This window comes from Armigeres subalbatus, chromosome 2, assembly GCF_024139115.2.
Source record: "Armigeres subalbatus isolate Guangzhou_Male chromosome 2, GZ_Asu_2, whole genome shotgun sequence".
NCBI lineage: Eukaryota > Metazoa > Arthropoda > Insecta > Diptera > Culicidae > Armigeres > Armigeres subalbatus.
In genome coordinates, this window is record NC_085140.1 from 414,252,306 (window position 1) to 414,274,317 (window position 22,012).

The 22,012-nt window shown below is 39.2% G+C and overlaps 2 protein-coding genes across 2 annotated transcripts; one reads left to right on the forward strand and one right to left on the reverse strand.

The window, feature by feature from the left end:
* The first annotated feature begins 5,984 nt into the window (after window positions 1-5,984).
* LOC134217673 (cytochrome P450 6a8-like) lies at window positions 5,985-8,104 on the forward strand. Its single transcript, XM_062696484.1, has 2 exons — window positions 5,985-7,146; window positions 7,208-8,104. Exons 1-2 carry the CDS (start codon window positions 6,081-6,083, stop codon window positions 7,621-7,623), a joined length of 1,482 nt encoding a protein of 493 aa, XP_062552468.1. The 5' UTR covers window positions 5,985-6,080; the 3' UTR covers window positions 7,624-8,104.
* A 1,617-nt stretch (window positions 8,105-9,721) lies between these two features.
* On the reverse strand, window positions 9,722-11,516 carry LOC134217674 (probable cytochrome P450 6a14). Its single transcript, XM_062696485.1, has 2 exons — window positions 10,322-11,516; window positions 9,722-10,262 (listed from the first exon to the last, which is right to left on the reverse strand). The coding sequence occupies exons 1-2, from the start codon at window positions 11,400-11,402 to the stop codon at window positions 9,847-9,849; spliced, it is 1,497 nt and encodes a 498-aa protein (XP_062552469.1). The 5' UTR covers window positions 11,403-11,516; the 3' UTR covers window positions 9,722-9,846.
* Between the last annotated feature and the right edge of the window lie 10,496 nt (window positions 11,517-22,012).

Here is a 22,012-nt window from a genome sequence, read left to right on the forward strand (position 1 = left end):
TACCTGTACTGTTTGTTGGATGCTGTAAGTGGTCCCAAATGGTCAACGTGGTAAGTAGATAATGGTACTTCATCTTTTGGAATAGGGTAAAGAAATCCTTCTTTCTTACCAGCCTTTCGACTTGCCAAAATGCACGGCACGCAGCTTTTTACAATTTTCTCTATTTTCATCGACAAATTATCTATCCAGTATTCTCTGTTCAAAAGTTCACTCATTTTCTTCACTCCGAAGTGGCCTTGTTCATGAACATTCCTAATAATTGCATTCTGCATTGAACTAGGTATTACTAAAAGCTTTCCTCCACCTTATATAAAACTCCATGATCTACTGAGTAATCACCAAACGGTTCTGTGTTCAAAACTTTGAGAATTGCTGCTAATCTTTCGTCCTTTTGTTGGCACGCTTTAATTTGATCAATAATATTGTTTTGCAATAGCATTACTGAGGGATTTCTACTAAGTGCATCTACATGTTTCATGCGAATGCCAGATCTATGTTCCAAAACATATTGATACTCTTCAAGCAACAAAGCCCATCCCGCTATCCTTGGAGATATATCCTTTTTAACCATCGTCATCTTGAAGGCAGCGCAGTCGGTTACAATCGCGAAGGGAATTCCCAGTAAATACACTCGAAACTTCTTCAAAGCGGAAACTACCGCCAAAACCTCTAACTCATAGCTAGGATAATTTGATTCAGCACTTGAAGTTTTTCTGCTATAATAATATATTGGATGGAAACATTTTTCCTCTACACTTTTCTGCAATAAAATCGATCCATAACCAATTCGACTGGCATCCGTATGAAGCTCAGTATTGGCGTTTGGACAATATAATCGAAGAGTTGGTCTATTACACAATGCTGATTTCAATGTTTCCATTGCAGCGCGTTGGTCTGGACCAAATACGAATTTGGCGTCCTTACGCAACAGATCCGTTAGCGGTTTGGCAACAATGGAATATCCTTCAACAAATTTTCTAAAATACCCAGTCAATCCTAAAAATTGTTGCACTTGCTTAAAGCTATTAGGCTCTGGAAATCTCGATACTGCTTCCGTTTTATCTGAAGTTGGACAAATTATCCCATTTTCAATCTCATAACCTAAATGTTGAATTTTTCGTTTTAAAAACTGACATTTCTTCCATTTTATTTTTAAGCCATGACACTGCGCGACTTTTAATACCATGGTTAATTTTTCCAAAGCTTCTTCTTCATTTTTAGCGGGGATCAATATATCATCTATGTAAACTACTACAACCTTCTTATCAATCAATTCTCTAAAAATATCATTAACAAACCGTTGAAAAACTGTCGGTGAAGTGCATAACCCAAATGGGGTTTTCAAGAATTCAAATTGTCCTGTTGGAGTGACAAAAGATGTGTACTTTATACTCTCTTCTTCAACCGGCACGTGAAAAAACCCATTCTCCAAATCCAGTGTTGAGAAGACCCGAGATGAATGTAAATCGTCAATGATGTCTTCGATTAATGGGATCGGAAAATGATCACGAACAATAATCTTATTTAGTCTACGATAATCAACACAAAGTCGTCTTGTCCCGTCTTTTTATGGGCTAAAACAATAGGGCTACTATACTCTGAAGTACTGGGACGGATTATTCCATCTTTCAACCAACATTCTATTTGTTCTTGAACTATCTGTTTCTCCAAAGGTGCTAAACGCCGAGGCAACTGTTGGATCGGTAAATCGTTTTTAACAACTATTTTCAACGTTACTCTGGTTTCCTTAACTTTTGTGGGGAGTAAGTTTCTATAAGTTCCTGAACTCTATCGCGTATCGCCCGATCTTGGATGTGTTGCAATGAATCATCTGTAATTTCATCCGTCCTGATTCTGAGAGCAAAGTGTTCTTCTTTTGGACTAAATTTGGCTCCGCTGGCTGTAACACTGACGTCACCAAACGTTAATAAATTTCTACCCAACAAAATATCATGTGGAAGATCTTCATCTTTTAAAATATCGCATGTTAGTCTCAAAGATACGCCTTCCACTTCAATATCGAGGGGAACACTACCTAGAGTCCATATTGCTCCTTTTAACGTCATTAAACGTTTTTTATCATTCTGGTTCATTACCAACTGTAATTTGTTCTTCCATTCTTCTCTTAATAAAGAAACGTCGGCTCCAGAATCAAAAAATGCTCGGAAAGGAATAGCTCCAACTAATATTGCCATGTAAGTCCCCTTAGAGACAACAGAATTAGAATTGCAGATATTAACATTCCTATTGCCAAACTTCCTCGGACATTCTCTTGAAATATGACCCTCTCTACCACAGTTATAGCAATTTACTGCTCGTGGAGAGTTAATTACCCTTCCTGTGTAATTGCTGTTATTGAGGCCAATTGGCCTTCCACTAGAAATTCTTCGCTCTGGAGTATAGGAGCTCCCATCTCGACCATATTTACTATCTTTTATCCCTTGATAAACTCTAAGTTTTTCTCTGAACTCATCGATAGATTTAGAGCCATATAATATAGTCTTATCTGGACCATTGTCGTTAATTCCATTGATTGTGTACGTGATAATTGACATTATATCAACATTGGCCTTTGCCCTGATTTCTCGCATTTGCAAAAAATACTCCAATACACTTTCACCCATATTCCTCTTGCGATTTCGCAATCTCTCATGCACAACGGCGCAATTTTCAGAAAACTCAAATTCTTTTTAACAAGAAGTCTTTCAATGCCCTCCAATTAGTCACATTATTAGTGGTATTTAATGACATTTTAGCCAATCCTGACAACTTGCGTTTTGCAATTACAAACCTACGTAACTCAGTCAATCCAAAAGAGTCCGATAGTTCATCAAAGTCCGTAATCCATTTTCGAACGGGATATATTTCTGAGCCAGAAAATTCAGAAAATGCTGTTTCAGCTTCACTTACCAACAATCGCGGTTCCATTCTATACGCATCACGCGCATGAGTTTCCAAGTGGTTATTACCACGTAAGCCACCATACGCCTCAGAGTCAGCGCAGCTTTCACATACTTCCACTAGATCATTTCGACCATCGCCGACAATCGGATTTGTATTGCCACTATTACACTCGGCTCGACATTCGCCAGCCACATTTGCACGTAAATTCACATTTCTATTATTCGTTCCACCTCTTGGACCATTGCCCATCTGATTATCGTTCGGTTCCCCGTTTTGATAAGCTAGGCTACAAGCACCATCATCACCCAAATAGTCATCATCATTGTTCACTGTGAAATACACATCGTTTTTGTTTGTAGCACAATCAATTTCATTGCTTGTGGTTTGTCCACCTTTATCACACCCGGCCGAGCTACATCCCTTTGGAGTACTAGATTGTTGAGGTACAATGGAATTAGCGCGGATTTCTTCAACCACAACGTTTAATCTAGAAGTCTCATTTCTCATTGAGCTCATTTCGCTACGCAGCGCGCTTAGCTCGTGCGTTAAATTAGCCAAAGTAGAGTCTGAGAAATTTAATCGATCAATTAATCGCGTGAACGTATTCTCAATAACTTGCATTGGATATGCACCCGCGGAAGAAGATGTTTGCGAGGTGTTAGAGGTGGAGGGTGCTCCACCGTTAGGCCGAAACGGGGGAATATTATTGTTCGACGTCATGACGTCCTATTGTGATCGGATTTCCAAAAGAACGGATATCACACACTGTGTAATCAGTTGTTTCTTCAAATTCACTCTACAGTCACACAAGTATCTGTTTGTTTGTTTGAAGTTGCACCAAACGCTGACCCTTAACCTCAGGCAAAAGCCTTGAATATTTACTACTTGTTCACTGTAGTATGGGTCACAGTCACCGCAAATGGATTCCGTTTCGGTGTTATTTGAGGTTTGCACTTAAACTTAATTTTCACTACCAATTCACTTTCTAATAATAATTTAATCCAATTCAATTTCTTATCACTATTTAATTCAATATAACTTACGAGTAAAAAAAATATGTACACAGGTGTAGAATTATAAAACGATTTCTTTTGAAAGTTGTTTCAATTAATATACGGCACTATCTGCACCTTTCGCAGCAACGTGAAGCGATTATCCCGACAGTTTCTTCCCGCGTTCCCGGACAAGTAATTAACCAAATCACTGCAATATACTTCTCCAAAATGGGATACGCGTTACGGACGAGAACTTCGGATATCGCGAAATTTGAAACACTGCTAAACAACTTCGATAATAATAACTTTTATTCCAATCGTAAATCGCAAAGTACAACCGATCAGAAGCTCTCGCTGTTACCAACTGGCTCTTGTGTGAAGAGACCCTTGAGCCCGCGAACAACAGTGAGAGCTTCGATTTTATTTAGGGATGTTCACGGAATAATTTCAACATGTATTCTTGATGGAACTCTCGAATGTATTCTTGAATTAAATACCGAAGATTTTTCTGGAAGATTAGCCGAAGAAATGTCTAGAATTAAACCTTGGAGAGATGAAAAGAAATCTTCAAGGAATTTCCTTATGAATTCCCTAAAAAAAATAGTGAGGGGTTTCTAGATAAGGATGAATTACAATTACATGAGAAGGATTTTCGAACGATTTTCAGAGGAATTTGTGGATAACTTTACGCAGCAATTAAGAAGTTCCCAGGGGAGCTTTTAGAAGGATTTCAAGGAGAATTCTTGAGCCCGAAATGTTTCGAGTTGTTTTGAATTTTCATATATTATGGATTCTGGATACCCTAAAAAGTTTTTGAAATTTTTTTGAATTTGAACCACCTATTTCTGAATATGATTGGATCGTAAAGTGCACATGTTTAAGGGAATTCATTTCAGTAACCGGTAAATCTTTCCACCATTTAGGGGGGGAGGGGGGTCGATGCCTCCCCCCCCTTCCCTGCCCCTCTCTGGCTACGCCCTTGGTAGATTACCTAATAATGTATGTTATGGAATATGTCGACTTAATTTTAATTTAATCGGCAAAACGCAAAACTTTTTAAAAACAACCAGTGTCTTTGCAGTTTTTGTTTTAAGAAGGTCAACTAATAGTAAGCGAATAATGGGCAAATCTATTAACGATTTTTTTTTTCAAATATTTTGCTGATAAAAAGAACCAACTATTCACTATTGGAAAAAGAATATGTTACACCTTGAAAAAAAAATTAACTATGTCAATACCCGGGTAGAAGCCATGAATAACATAACAAACATGATATGGATTTGATTGATATAAGAGATAAAAGAACAGGCAACAATATCAAAAATTAAAAAAAATCATTCAAATATCCAAATATGCTGCGTTTATTCCGTATTTTCTTCGAAATGATCTGGTCAGCCTACTCTGGTTTTCTCTCTGCTTACTCAATATCTTCCGTCAGTCGCAAAATAAATCTACGACACAATAAAAAGAAATCTCATTTTTGATCCTTTGATAACTTGCACTCATAACTTCATTCTTATATGCAGACATAATCTGATTCAATCATCCAGTATCTCTTCGTTCATCGTTAGGGAAAAAATATAAAAACATACAGTGATACAAACATGCCGGTTTTTTTTCACGTGGGTAAAGAAACATGCTATTTGAATTAAAATTATTCACGTTTTTCTTCCATACCAAACTTAAAGGAAAATATAAATAGAAGCAGAAGCAAAACAAATTGGTCTTCAACATATTTCCTTTACCACTACAAGCTCCGCAAAAAAAAAAAACAGCTGATGGCATGCACTACCGGCATGCAGACTAGATCATTTGTTTTGGTTTTGATTTTGTACGCATGGTGAACTGTTCAGTGTTCACGAAGCAGCTCATGTATATTGATACGAGCTGTGTTTGGAAAAATGAACTCCATAATTATCCAAATGTTGTCGTTCTTTATTCATTCATTCAACCGAAACAAATGCGTAATACCAGTGAGATCATTTCGTATATTCTATTTCCAACTACTATGTGTGTGTGTTTTGTTTATACCATTCATACAGTTCTACAAGTCTACAGTCTGGAGCAATCAGTTACGATTGAGATTTCGTTGAGATAGCACTTTACTTTGTTCGATGTGATATCGCAGTCCATGGCTTATGGACGTTTAAACTTTTCAGTGATATAAAACTGCAGCCAAATATGGACACTGTCACATCAATACTCATATCAGCTGTTATTATTTTGATTTCCTACGGGTTCTACCTTTTGCGAAAACAACTGCGCTTTTTCGCCGATCTCAACATACCACATATTCCGGCCAGTTTCGATCTGATCGACAAAACAGCGCATCCGGTGAAGCAGTTCCAAAAATGGTACCAGCAATTCAAAGGTCAACATCAATTGACGGGGACGTTCATGGTAATTAAACCAATCGTCATCCCGCTGGATTTGGAGCTGATAAAATGTATCTTTGTGAAGGATTTCCAATACTTTCAAAATCGTGGGATATACTACAACGAGAAAGATGATCCACTTTCTGCGCATCTGTTCAGTTTGGAAGGAGCCAAGTGGAGGAATTTACGATCGAAAATATCACCGACCTTTACCTCTGGTAAAATGAAAATGATGTACCCAACGATGGTTGCTGCTGGAAACCAATTTAGAGAATATTTGAACGAAAAAGCAACGCTGGAAAGCGAATTTGAAATGAGAGATTTGCTGGCAAGATTCACGACCGATATCATTGGAACATGCGCATTTGGTATTGAGTGCAATTCGATGCAGGAACCGAACTCAAAGTTTAGAGAAATGAGTCGCAAGCATTTTGAAACACGTCGAAGTGAATTAAAAGATTTGTTTAAAATGGCTTTTCCTGATTTGGCACGATTTTTGGGTGTCAAGGAAATTCTCCCCGACGTTTCGGAATTTTTCATGAACGTGGTAAAGAGCACCATCGAATACCGAGTCAAAAACAAGGTTAGTCGGAATGATTTCATGGACTTATATATAAAAATTCTGGAGGAGCAGAAGCCTGATTCAGATCAACTTACGATAAATGAGATTGCGGCACAAGCTTACGTATTTTTCATCGCCGGTTTTGAAACATCATCAACGACAATGACATGGGCGTTGCATGAACTCTCACGTAACCCGGATATTCAAGAGAAGGGAAGAAAATGTGTTCAGGAGGTACTTGAAAAACACAAAGGTGTTATGAGTTATGAAGCCATTATGGAGATGACTTACATCGACCAGATCATTAATGGTTTGGATTTTATACCATTTATGAATAGTAATTTCATAAACTCATTTTTCACTCTTTTCAGAAACATTGCGGCTTTATCCACCGGTTCCGCTACATTTCCGGGTAGCCACCAAAGATTACCATGTTCCCAATACGGATGTAGTTCTTCCGGCTGGAACTGCAACCATGATTCCCGTCTACGCAATCCATCGCGATGAGGACATTTTCCCTGAACCGGAGAAATTCGATCCGAATCGTTTCTGCCCGGAAGAGGTTAGCAAACGACACCCGTACGCGTGGACCCCGTTTGGCGAAGGGCCACGCATTTGCATCGGGGTGAGGTTCGGAATGATGCAGGCCCGCATCGGATTGGTGCTGTTGTTGAATAATTTCCGATTCTCACAGGGTCCCAAAAGCAGTAAGGAGTTGGAGTTTGTGACACATAATTTAATACTGACTCCTAAACAGGGACTTTGGTTGAAGGTGGAGAAAATTTGATTCAATGTTATTGGAAACAGAGTCATAATATTCCAAGATATCAGGATTAACCAACAAACATTAAATACGGGTGAAGCATTTATACAGCCAAAAATGGCCTTCTTCAGTTAGCCAACTAGCTTATTTGGCTTAAATTTTTGTTAGGATGTAATCTATGTTATTAATTTCTTCTAGTCTATTTCAGTCAACTAATTATACGATAGTATTTTCGAAAATTGTGAATTTATCAGTATAAGATTCAGTTTTGTACTTCACAAGGACAAGAATCGAAGGAACAATGTGTTTCAAAATAAATAATGTTCGAAACACATGATATCAGAGGGTGTCATGCAGCGCATAATAATCTTTTTTGCTATAAGCTGAACTAATTGACAGTTAAACAATGCACAAGGTGGGCCTTCATACGAAGGAACGGTCAAAACTATCAACACATGATTTCGAAGATTGTTTACATTCGATGATATTTTTTGGTAAATAAACTATATTTGGTGTGGGTGTGAATCTTTTTTGAACCCAGTTGTTTTTTCTGGAGGCCATAGTAGGCCCGACCTCTACAGATGATGCGCCTTCGTATCTCACGACTAACATTATTATCAGCCGTTAGCAAGGATCCAAAATAGAAGAATTCAACGACTACACACAAAAAAAGCGTTCCGCGGCTTTTACATCCGGCTGTCTGCATGACAGCTTCTAGCGCAATGTCAAACAGCAGGCACGAAGTTCCATCCAGTGTGGTTATCAGTCTGGTAAGCTTCCCAGGGAAGATGTTCTCGTCCATAATTTTTCTTAGCTCTATGTGGTCTATATTGTCGTATGTCGTCTTGAAAACGATAAACAGATTATGCGTTGCGTTGGGACCGTCCCAGCATTTTTGTAGGATTTGTTGTCGAGCGGACGTCAACATAGTCGGCTTGATAACATCCCACGAACTCGTTCACTATTGGTGATCGTCGTCTATCAGATGATCTGGGTTATCACTTTGTAAATGACATTGAGGACTGTGATTGCTCGAAAGTTCTCACACTCTGGCTTGTTGCCTCTCTTGTAGATGGGTCATATAACCTCTTTCTTCCACTCCTTCGGTAGCTGTTCAATTTCGAACATTCAAATCTGACGTGTAATCTGTGTAGTAAGTCTTGGCGATCCTTCAACGATGGCATCAACAGGAATTCGAGAGCATAAATGGAGGGTGGTCGGCCGTACATAACCAAAGAGTGGAGTCAAAATCTGCAATTGAAGTTTGCGCTTGACTGGAATCCGGCAGGACATCGTAGTAGAAGCAGACCCAAGGGCTCAAATCTTCTTCTTGTATATACATAAAAATGAATTTCTGTCTGGCTGAACCTTATAGACTCCAGAACTATTAAACCGATCGGCGTGAAAAAATGTGTGCAGAGGTTTTTGAGGCCCGGGAAGGTTCTCAAGATGGTTCGAGACCCCTCCCTCCTTTGGAAAGGGGGCTCCTATACAAATGAAACAGAAATTTCTACACAACCTCGAGAACTAAGCAGAGAATAAATCAATTTTAGGCGGAACGTAGTTCGTCGGGTCTACTAGTAGAGAAATAAAAGAAGTCGACAGGAATCTGTATTGAACCCAGTTCAAGGCTAAAACGAGCGGCCGCCCAGGATGGAGATCTCTCACGTTTTATGTATCGCCATGGATGCTTACGACCAGGGACGGGAATGATTGACATTTCTTTTTACCATTAATCCGGGCATGCAACCACAGCGGCAGCGAAGGCGACGAAAGTCAGCACATACTTTTACTAATATCCAATATATCAGAGAATCACAGTGTTTTACTGTATTTTTCCCAACACTGCTCACTGACCAATTTGTTATGAAATCGGCTATCTACACCAGTGAATGTCAGATTTTCCTACAATTATGTAAAGAAACAGCCAAAATCTGTACTAGGCATATGCGAAATTACTAGATTCTAATACAAATATTGTATAGGACCATACAATTTTGAAAGCCTTTCTTACAATATCTGTATATGAAGCTTACATTTCCTTATGCAGAATTGAAAGAAAATCTTACTTCTGCTGGTTGAGCAAAATTACCTACCATTGGTAGGTAATGGCAAAATGAAAAACACGGACAGATTTTCGGGAAGGAACGATTTTACCGAATAATACAAACATCGGTCTCACTTGAAATTACTTCTATAGAATATTAAAGTACGTTTATTTATTACAACCAAAACTTGAAAACCACTTCATACTTTCTCCACTTTCAACCACAACCCACCCTTTGGAGTAAGAATTCCGCTTTTTACATCTATTTCTAGTGGCACTTGGCACTTCTCGCCGATGGTAAACTTAAAGCTATTTAGCAAATAGGCCAATCCAATCCTGGCTTGCATCATGCCAAAACGCAAACCGATACAAATTCTCGGACCTTCACCGAATGGAGTCCACGCGTAGGGATGCCGTTTTTGCTCCTCTTCTGGGCTGAACCGTTCAGGATCAAACTTCTCAGGATCGGGGAAAATCTGAGGGTCATGATGGATACCATAAACGGGAATGAACAAGCGGGTGCCAGCCTCGATCACATGTTTGGTTTCCGGTACTTTGTAGTCCTTAGTTGTCACACGGAAATGTATTGGAACTGGTGGATACTTACGCAGAGTCTCTGGAATAAAATCATCAATTAGAAAGACTGATCAGTCAGATACTTTTTATCCAACTTACCGTTCAAAATTTGATCCAGATATTTCATACTAGTGATAGATTCATATGTCATTTGCCCGTTGTGCTTCCCCAAGACATCTTTGACATGTTGCCTTCCTTTTTCTTGAACATGCTGGTTTACAGAAAGTTCATAAAGCGTCCAAGTCAATAACGTAGAACTTGTTTCGAACCCAGCCAAATAGAATACAAACGCTTGAGCGGCAATTTCATTGAACGACAAAAGCCCTTCTCCACTTTTGGTATCATCCGGATTTCTCATTTGTATCAGCAAATCCATGAAATCATTTCTTCGAACATTGTTCTTCAACCGATAATCAATTGTTTCTCTGACTGCGTTCATGAAGAAATCTGAAACGTCAGTCGGAATCATCTTCACCCCCAGCTTCCTCGCAACAGATGGCATGGAGTTAGTCAGAAACATTTTTGGTTTTGGGATCGGCGTCGAAAACAGCTTTCGACCCATAGCTCTAAATTGCGCGTCAGGATCTTTGATCGAGTTGCACTCAATCCCGAAGGCGCACATCCCGATAACGTCCGTAGTAAACCGCGCCAACAAATCTTTCAACTCGAACTCACTCTCGTGTTGTACCTTCTCAATCATAAAATCATGAAACTGTTTCCCCGCCGCCACAATCGTTGGAAACATCATCTTCATCTTGCCGGAGGTGAACGTCGGCGACAATTTATGCCGAAGCATTTTCCATTTGTTACCCTCCAGGTTGAACATGTGCGCTGTTAGTGGATCAGCATTCTCGCTGTAGAAGTTACCCCGATCATGGAAGTATTGGAAATCTTTCACAAATATACACTTCAGAAGGTCCAAATCCGTTATAACGGCAAGCGGTTTGGTAAACATATAAACACCGCCGAACGAACCTTGGCCTTTGAGTTCATTGTAGAACTTTTGGAACAGTTGGCCCATCTGCACCGTCCGATTCATTTCCTTCACGTTTCCGTATAACAATTCTGGTTTTACGAACGGGATGCCACGATCAGCCCAATACTTATTTTTCTTGTCTAGATACAGATAGGCCGCCAATGCGATCATCACCGCGGCGATTAGCAGATCCAATGGTTCCATGATGCTGCTTATGTATCACACATGCGCCACTCAGAATTTTTCGAACGAATCGATGCTTTAACTTTTACCACCGAGCAATGACACCGCTTGTCAGAGACTACCCTACTTGCAGAAAAATCGATGATGTTTTATTGGCTGGCTATACACAATTCTTCACCAATGTGAGATTGTGATATGGTTCTTATTGGTGTAGTATCATGATGATGGTGCTCTTCGGGTAGATTGTAGGGTGGATTCCCTGGATAGCTGATTTACGTTGTTGGTTCGTATTGAGTCAGGCAAGAGAAGCATGGTCGAAGGAGCCCTCACCGGATGAAAATTAAATTCTGATAACAATAAACCGTGATTCATCCACCTAGTGGTGGTTGTGCCTTTCTTGTACATTAGATATACTAAACAATTTCAAAGAGATTTTCATTGCGTGTTTATTGTATGAAAATCTCATTTTGGACATAACTTCTGATCACATAGTCCGATCTGGCCAATTTTCAATAGGAAACAATGAGAAACGGTTTCCCATCGAATGCAGCTTGTTGCAAGCATATAGGTTCATGGTAAATTCCTAAAACATGAGTAAGTTTTATTTTTCCCACATACATACACACACGCATGCACACACATACATACATCATCTCAATTCGTCGAGCTGAGTCGATTGGTATATAACACACTATGGGTCTCCGGGCCTTCTATCACAAAATCGTTTTTGAAGTGAATATATAGCCTTTTCGTTACACCTTGGTGTACGAGAAAAGCAAAAATATTAATTCCCCTTGTCTATCTGTGGCAAGGTAGTGCAAAAAGCAACCTACCTCAGTACTTTTGGAAGGTAAGTTTCATTGTTTTCAAATGTTTTGCGCTTAGTTCATTATAATTAAACTTTCTCTGAAAGGATAAAAAACATATTTTTGTAGAAAATCAGCAGATCAGACTATCCGTCAACATGTCAAAAACAATTTAGATAGTAAGAACAGGCTTAATAGAGGACAACGTATACTTGGGCTAACGAATGGCTTCCGAAAATCTACATCTCGATGTTCTATATCTCGATATCGACAGTCCCTATGTCTATGGTTTCCTCAGTCCCTTCAATCTACATACATTTGGGGTCGCTACATCTCGATAACCTCCCTATCTCGATATCTCTTTATCTCGATGTGTTCTGATCATATTTTTTCAGGATTCACTCTCCTCATGTCGATATGTTAAAAATTTTAGGCTACTAGACCATCTTTGGGCAATAACAAACACATCAACAACAGGAAACGACATTTGTTTTGTTGTCTTTTTTCATAGCAACTAGCTTTTTTGGATCTAGTACCCGTTTAAATTTTTTTCCATTCCTCGATCTCTCCCTATCTCGATGGTCCCTTCAATATCGAGATGTGGAGAGGCGACTGTACTAGCAGACAAATTCGTAGACGCATCATGACACGAAATAACTTACTTTGAACTCTGCAATACGAATAATCACAGAAAAAATAATGAAAACTAATCAGCGCGTAAAATATACACACGGGGAAAATTACACTATTCTGAGCACTCATGAATCTTTTCCATCAATTTCACCCTAAATGTATGCAATTTGTATAGCATTATACCACTTTATCGAATAAATAGTGGCATAATGCAATACAAATTGCATACATCCAAGCGAAAATATCGTATAAAATTGTAATCGAAAGTAATGCACATAAGGGGAACGCTCTTTTTGGCATTCCCTTTATGTGCATTACTTTCGTGTAAATTTCAACAACTTTTTCTATCTGTAAATAGTGAATGGAGACTCCCATCTTAGTCTGAATAACGAGGAGGTAAACATATGCAGTGTTGCTTTTAGACAAAATTTCCCTTCTCCAAATCTGCCAACGATAATTCTCGCATGATTTTTGAGAACGTCGAATGTCCAAAAAATGACACTCTTTGTCTTCTTTCTTTTTCGATTATTACCATACACACTTAAAATAAATTCGGTAAAATTTTACCGAAACCTCAACAGCAGAACTGTTCGGTAAATAATTTAACTGATTTTCGGTGATTTTGACAGTTGAGCAATGGAAAAAAATACAAAAAATCTGTAAAATAAATTACCGAACACGGTGAAATGAGGAAAGTGTGTACCATACTAACATTTGTGTGTGGTATGAATCAGTCTATAACACGGATCAGTCTATGAAAGCTCTTGCACACCCTGTGCATGTAAGGTATAGCCATTACTGCTGGCAGTTGTAAGGAGGATTCCAAAGTGCAAGGACATCGAGCTGTGTTGGGTGATTCTCCGTTGTTGTCTAAGCTACATATTTGGCGATCCTGCCAAGAGTTTAATTCTATTACTGTAGCAAAAATGGAGAATCACCCAGCACAAGCTCGCGGTGATGGTGTAAAAGGGATTTTCCTACTGCTTATCCGAGCGCGCAAAGGAGTTGTTGTGTTTTTGTTTTGTTTTATCTTTTTGTTTTCATAACAGCAGTGCACGGTAGTGAAAATATAACAAATTGAGTATGGTGCAATTTGTTATATTGTGCTGAGACTGATCGGGGTGAAGTGATAGAGCATAGTTTGAGGGGGTCGGGATTGAGGAAATAAAACGCCTGGCCCTATGAATTTGGAATTGTTGTTGCTCCTATTGGGCCCAACATAGACATTCACAGAGTGTTGGCGTATTGGTGTACGTTACTATAGGAACGGCCTTTCCAAACAGATGTTATTGTTTGTTTCTTTGCATCTGGACCTGCCAAATAGACGAACTGGGTAAAATGTGTAGTGTTTTTGGTGTGAGGTTTATTTTATATGGAAAAACACAGTTTAGCTGCTGAATGTTCTTGCTGATTGGGATTGTTATAGGGTTGTGAATGGTTAAAGTTACTGCATGCAACTTTGTGACTAGTAAAGAATCGATGTGGAGGCATAATGGATTTATTGGAAGCGGACGAAGTGACGGAAGCGGATCGGGATGACCGCGCAATAGAATGTAGGAAGCGGATCGGGATGACCGCGTAATGAAATTTAGGAAGCGGATCGGGACGACCGTGCAATGGAATGTAGCAAGCGGATCGGGATGACCGCGCAATGAAATATAGGAAGCAGATCGGGACGACCGCGCAATGGAATGTAGCAAGCGGACCGCGCAATGGAATGTAGGAAGCGGATCGGGATGACCGCGCAATGAAATTTAGGAAGCGGATTGGGACGACTGCGCAATGGAATGTAGTAAGCGGATCGAGATGACCGCGCAATCAAATTTAGGAAGCGGATCGGGATGACCGCGCAACGGAATGTAGGAAGCGGATCGGGATGACCGCGCAATGAAATTGAGGAAGCGGATCCAAATGACCGCGCAAATAAATTTAGGAAACGGATCGGGAGGATCGGGTGATGGAAGCGGATCGGGATGATTGCGCAATGGAATGTAGGAAGCGGATTGGAATGACCACACAATGATATTTGGGAAGTGGATCTAGAGGACCGCGCAATGTAATATAGGCAGCGGATCGGAATGACCGTGTAATTAAATTTAGAAAGCAGATTGAAAAGTTAGAAACGGATCGGGGTGCTCGTGCAATGAAATGCGCGGTGAGGTAGTAGAGGGATATCTGGAAGACCACGATGTCAATGCGTAGGGAGTAACTTGCGATGGCCACGCAATGAAATGTTGAAAACAAATAAAAATGATTGTGAATGTGGTCGTGAAGAGCCTCGTAGTTGGAGTTGCTGGTCGCTCTCAATATGGGTTAACTAGAGCTGGAGCAATGCAGAGTATGTGGATAGACGAGGTCTCGATTTTTGCGGTGTGCTGCTGTAAGAACCAAGCAGTGATCTGATTTCAATTTTTGAAATTTGGTCGGATAATTCAATTTACATTTAACTTACTAAGTTACTTGGAAGATCTGCCTCCTGGACGACTCCCAGCTATCGCCTTAATATGTACCAATTTCGTTCGACATCCTTTATTTCAGTATGGAGGCTACTGGCCTCTAGTAACAAGGACGATGGAGCTCGGTGTTTGAGAGCCTATTGTGGCTACCAGTGGCGCCGGGAGTGGGTGGGACAGGTAGGACATGTCCTACGCATGAATTTTCCTGGGTGGGACAGTCAAAGCATTGTCCTACCCATGATTCTGGTAAGAACATATGAAGTCATTGGATGGCAAGAATTTGTGTGTTAGCAGAAGATGATTTTAAAGTTAATCAGAGTCTAAACAATAATCATAGATGTTTTTGGGATCCTAAAGCAATAGACTACTGATTGATTGTTGTTTAAGACTTCAGGCACTTTAAAATCCCTAAAGCGCTCAAAGATGTCTATGTTTTACAGAGGTGAAATAGAAGTTGCTGAAATCTGCAAATACGATTAATTAAATATTTTAGACGTTATGATTAAGCACGATTGAATGGATTATTCAAAGCCCACGGAAAAAGTCTTCTTCAAACCTCAAAAGGTCTATTGAAATCTGAGGAACCAGAAACATACCGAAGACCGCTCTTAAAGGGTTCTGAGCTCCGAAAACAGATTCTTCGAGACGAGCCAGCCTCAGGCTGAAAGTCTCGGTAATCTATATCAGCGGTTCTCAACCTGGGGTACATGTACCCCTGGGAGTACCTTCGCCGGCCCCAGGGGATACCTCGGACAAGAATGAGTAGTGGCGGCTCTACAGTCGCATCTCCACATCTCGAGAGGAAGGAAAATTGAAAGAGTTACTAGATCGATAAAAGCTCGTTGCAATGAAAAACGATAACAAAACAAATGTCATCTCTTGTTTTTGTTATGTTTGTTATTGTCCAAAACTGGTCTAGTAGTCTAGAGATTCGAATATATCGACATAGGAAGTGAGAATTCTGAACAAAATATGACCAGAAGATATCGAGATAGAGAAGTTAGCGAGATGTAGAAATCCCAAATGTATGTAGATTGAAGGGACCGATAAAACCATCGACATAGGGAGAGACTTCGAGAAATAGAACATCATGATGTAGAGAGTCGACTGTATTACAATTCCAATTAAACTTATTGATAAAGTTTGATAATTGTGATTTTTTTTATTTCAAGTCTTGTACATAATATGCATGACGATTAGTAAATCAAAGCTTATTGAATCCTGCCCTCCAAAACGAGCACAGTGTATAAAGGGCGATAAAAAGATCAAAAGGACAAAACGTCGAATGAACAAATTTGAAAAAAACTTCAATGCAATCAATCTATTCGCTTCTGAACTAAAATCTAGAGTCTGATGGTACGAAAGTCTCCATTTGAGAGGCATGAATGCTTTTTTTTTATGAAAAGTTCAGTTGCTTCGTTGCAAGAGAATTAGAAGAATCGTTCTACGCTTCTCGGAAGCCTCCTTTTAAGAGACTGGGAAGCCCCCTTCAAAAGGCTCCGGAGCCTTTTTCAAGAGGCTTGGAGACTACTTTCAAGAGGTTCAGCTGCTTAGAAACGTACTTTCTAGATACTTAGAAGCCTTTAAAGAGGCTCGAAATCCGCTTTCAAGAGACTCTGAAGCCCTCCTTCAAGAGGCTCGGAAGCCTTTTCTCAAGAGGATCAGAAGCCTCCTATTAAGAGGCTCTGAAGTCCCCTTTTCAGGGCTCGAAAGCCGGCTTTAACAGGCTTGGAAGCCTCCCTTTAAGAGGCTCGGAAGTCTCCATTCAAGAGGCTCGGAAGCTTATTTTGAAGAGGCTAGGAATTCTTTTTCCAGAACTGTTTCCCAAATTGGCATTTCCTATTTGTCCTACCCACGACTCGGAACGTGAATGCGCCTCTGGTGGTTACCAGCACCGTTGATGAATACCTAAATCCGCTGACTGTTCCCTGATGCACATCATGTTTCACTAGCGTATAGTAGCACAGATCTCACATCACTTACAAAACAGCCCTTGCCATCCTTATCCGTGCGCCTATGTCAATCTTGGATCCACCGTCTGACGCCATTTGGCTCCAAGGAAGGTTGAAAGCTTTTTCACTAATTTTTCGGTCACTATAAATTTGGGAGCGGTTTGATTTTGTTAACGTTGATGACTAAGCTTGTCGATTAGGAATGTAATGGAGTTCGTCGAGCTTTATCTACATATCAGATCGCCGTTGAGCTAGACATGTAACGTTTTCAGACAAATCGAAGTCGTTCAGGTGCTTAATGGTCATAGGCTGTCTGGTGGTTCGTGGTTTGGATCACGAACAATCACACCGTCGTTTACTGGGAGCAGCATGGTGATGACAGGATATATCCTTGCCTCACCAGCTACGACCCGGTTGACATCGAACAGGTTCCCGTTGTGCATCAGTCTGTATGAGATATAGGGTAACTGCTCCTGGACTTCATCTCATAGCTCCGATATTGGTCCTACGAAAAACAAAGCAATGAAAAGGTATTTGATTTGTTTATTATTTTTGTGATTTTTTCAGCAGTGAGCATGCATGTTAGCAAAAAGAAGCGACGAAATTGGTGCCGTATTTCTTTGTTTCGCGATGAGATGAATATATGTACAGTGAGATTGAAAACGGAACAGTTCCCCTATATGTGGTTCTCTGCAAAATGATGTATTATTGCTGAATAATTTATTGCTAGCTGCCCCGACGAACTTTGTCTCGCCTGAAATTGATCAATATTGTGATACAATTTTTTGCATATACAATTTATCTAGAAAACAAATCGGTTCTTCAGAACAATTTGATTTTTTTACAGTTTTATTTTTATTATTATTTATTCAGACTAAGGCCGAAGTGGCCTGTGCGGTATACAAGAGTCTTCTCCATTCGGCTCAGTTCATGGCTACACGTTGCCAACCACGCAGTCTACGGAGGTACCGCAAGTCATCTTCCGCCTGATCGATCCACCTTGCCCGCTGCGCACCTCGCCTTCTTGTGCCCCCGGATTGTTGTCGAGAACCATTTTCACCAGGTCCGACATTCTTGCTACGTGCCCGGCCCACCGCAGTCGTCCGATTTTCGCGGTGTGAACGATGGATGGTTCTCCCAGCAGCTCATGCAACTCGTGGTCCATTCTCATACAAAATGAACAAAAACCATTTCACGGAAGAGATTGGATTTTGATTTTCAATTTTTCCCAGTTTCAATGAAAGTCAATGGAAGAAGAAAACGAATGTAAATTATCAAAACATTGGGCTGTCTATTCTAGACTGACGCGCGGTCGTACAAATGCCAACTTTGTTTTTTAAATATATATCTGTATAGAATAGAAGATGACAGAAATATCAAAATACCTTCCATTCAAATTTTACGAAAAATCATTTCATCTGAAAAATTGAGTTTCACACACGCACGCACACATATATGCAGCATGTATGCTAAGTTAATTAGTTTATAACACTTTGTTGCTTAGGACGTTCAATACAAAATTCGTTCGATCCTATAGCTTTTATGTACACTGAGTGCACGAAAAGGCAAAAACGTTCATCTCGATTGCTATCATTGCATGATAAGAAAATGGAGTAACAATAGCTTGACATTCCTGCTATTTTTACGAAGCAGCTACGCTTCGACTTTTATCAATTATTGCATGACTATTCAAAACGTAGGATGACATTACATTCTTCTACATCGACTTTATCTTTGCATTGTTACTGAAAATACTCCCTGTGCATGTTGATTATTTTCAAATACATTCCCGCTGTCAGAACATTAAATTAATGAAATAAAGTCAATACTGTGCACCATAAGATTGGTCTTTTGAACTAAGTAAAGTTTAAAGCGGCTTTTGTGCCGTTCTCATGCGTTAGATATTCCCAAAACTATGAGTGGGTGTTTTTTAGCGTGTTTTGCGCATAAGAAACAGTATTTCAGCCATAACTTTTGATTCCATAGTCTAATACTAAATTTCAATAGCAAGCAATGGGACAGGAATCTCCATCGATTGGAACCTAATGCGAATGAATCGGCCTAAATTCCAAAAAGTGTGTCTACAAAATGGTGAACCCATACATACATACACACATACATAACAGACATCACCTCAGTTTGTCGAGCTGAGTCGATTGATAAATAGCACTGGGTCTTCGAGTCTTCTATCAATAATTCGGTTTTAGGCTGATATCATAGTCCGTGTTTTGTTACCGCAACATGAATTCGCACAGCAATTCCCGAAATAGCTTCTGGGGTTCAGTTCTTGCACAAAACCCTGTCAGATGCATACAAGAAGAAAATTCGGACATTAAGATGCGTTGAAGATATAGAGTGAAATAATTTCACGTAAATCAAGCTTCTATATTGTTTTCATTCCCTGAACATTTCAAGGCAGCCGTTTTAGAGATTCAGTTTTGGCAAGCTTTTTTTCAATTTAACGGTTCACACCTTTTAATGATAACTCAAAATGTTAGCTTTTTTATTCAGAAGCCCATGCACAGTTTTGAAAATTATTATATAGATTTTTGTACATATACTTTCAGGGCGTATCACCGTGCTATCGGTGTGATAAGGTATAGTAAATGAAAAAATGCACAAAGCGTTAAACTGATACAGTGGGGAAATAAAAATTAGCTCTGATGTAGCAGGGTAGCCTTTACTTTGCACCATTAGATGTGCTAAAATAATCCAGAAAAGAATGAAAAACGTTTCGTAAATAATATCTGATTGTTCCATAAAACGTTACCATATATAAATCCATAAAATAGTTCAGAAACATTCATCTTCTCTCTATATAAAAATTAGTTTGCATTTCATTTGAGGCAATATACCTCACGAATGGATGGACCGATTTGTAAAATTCCCTCACTGATCGATTCGTCTTGGGATCATCTGTGTAATAGATTAAAAGATAGAACATTTCTAGAACATGAACTCTGAAGAAAACTATCCAGCTTGAGATGAAATCGATCTAGAGTGCCACGCTGCAAACAACTATACGATTGACAGGTCGAAAAAAGAATACCGTGCGGGACCGAAATCCGTACAACACCGAAATCCGTCCACCTCATGAGATATCACTAAATTAAAGGAGGTTAAAGGTAATTAATGTAGAAATAATTAATCTTATCCTGTGCAGATACTCGCCAGTAAGTTTTTAGGGCATAGAATTGGAAAGAAGGCTTTGAAATGAAAACAACAAAAATTAAAAACAAATCTCCACCCACCAAACGCGGAGTTTGTGCCGCCATTTCGTTTTCGGGTAGAGCATAATTACACCAAAATTAACTGTGTTTTAATTGCTAATTGCAAATCATTATATAAGATAAGCGGAATACAAATCGAAGGGATCGCTTCTCAAGGTGCATATCGAACTATTTACAGTGGTAGTTTAGTCAATCAGACTGTTTCAATTTAAATATTTAGTTAAGAAATAGCTTTACGGATTTTGATCCTTTGAGTCAGGAGTACCGTGCTGCATCGAAATCCGTACACTTAAGCACCTTAGTATATGAAAAAGTCATTAGAAAATATGAATCGAATGTAAATAAAACTTTTGTTATTGACACAGGAGCATGAAGGCTTCTACTTTTGAAGTGTTTCACATTTACTCATTAAAAGCTACGAAAAACATGATAAAATAATGAGTAAAATCTACTACTCCTAACTCGAAATCCGTCCACCATGGACGGATTTCGAATCAAAGGATCAAAATCCGTACAGCTATTTTTTAGCTAAATATTTAAATCGAAACAGTCTAATTGACTAAACTACTGCTGTAAATAGTTCGATACGCACCTTGAGAAGCTATCCCTTCGATTTGTATTCCGCTTGTCTTATGTAATGATTCGCAATTAGCAATTAAAACACAGTTATTTTTGGTGCGATTATGCTCTACCCGAAAATAAAATGGCGACAAAAACTCCGCGTTTGGTGGGTGGCGATTTGTTTTTGATTTTTGTTGTTTTAATTTCAAAGCCTTCTTTCCATTTCTATGCCCTAAAAGCTTACTGCCAAGTATCTGAACATCAATTACCTTTAACCCCCTATAATTTATTGATATCTCATTAGGTGGACGGATTTCGGTGCTGTACGGATTCCGGTCTCGCACGGTAGTTGATTTTATTCATTATTTTATCATGTTTTTCGTAGTTTTCAATGGGTCAATGTGAAACACTTCAAAAGTAGAAGCCTTCATGCACCTATGTCAATGAAAAACGTTTTATTTACATTCGATTCCTATTTTCTAATGACTTTTTCATATACTAAGGTGCTTAAGTGTACGGGTTTCGATGACCCATGGTATAATTTATATTTCTTGCAATTTTTCCATCAATTCTTAGACAAAACTCATGAAAAACAGGTTTATTTAAAGATCACTTTCATTTTGAGGCTCCTTATTGCTCCCTCTCTGACCTGCTACAATTTCAATTCTTATTATGACACAATTCGCAGATTAAATTTATTAAGTGCACATGTATTTAAAACGTTGATATGCCATCACCATTCGTGGTTGTATTAAAAACAATTGAGGAATCATATAGAGAAGAAGGCCGCCAAATGTTGAAATAGGAACAGGAATTATCTGTCAGTTCCATACAAATGTGCTTTCAAAATGAGCAAGAGTCCTTTGAAATGTGGCACATGGTGGTACTGTTCTTATACGACTCTATTTGATCAATGTTTAAAATTCAAAATACAAGGCTTTTTTTTAAATATCTGAACATATTTCTCCCTGGAAACAAAATTATACATTCGCT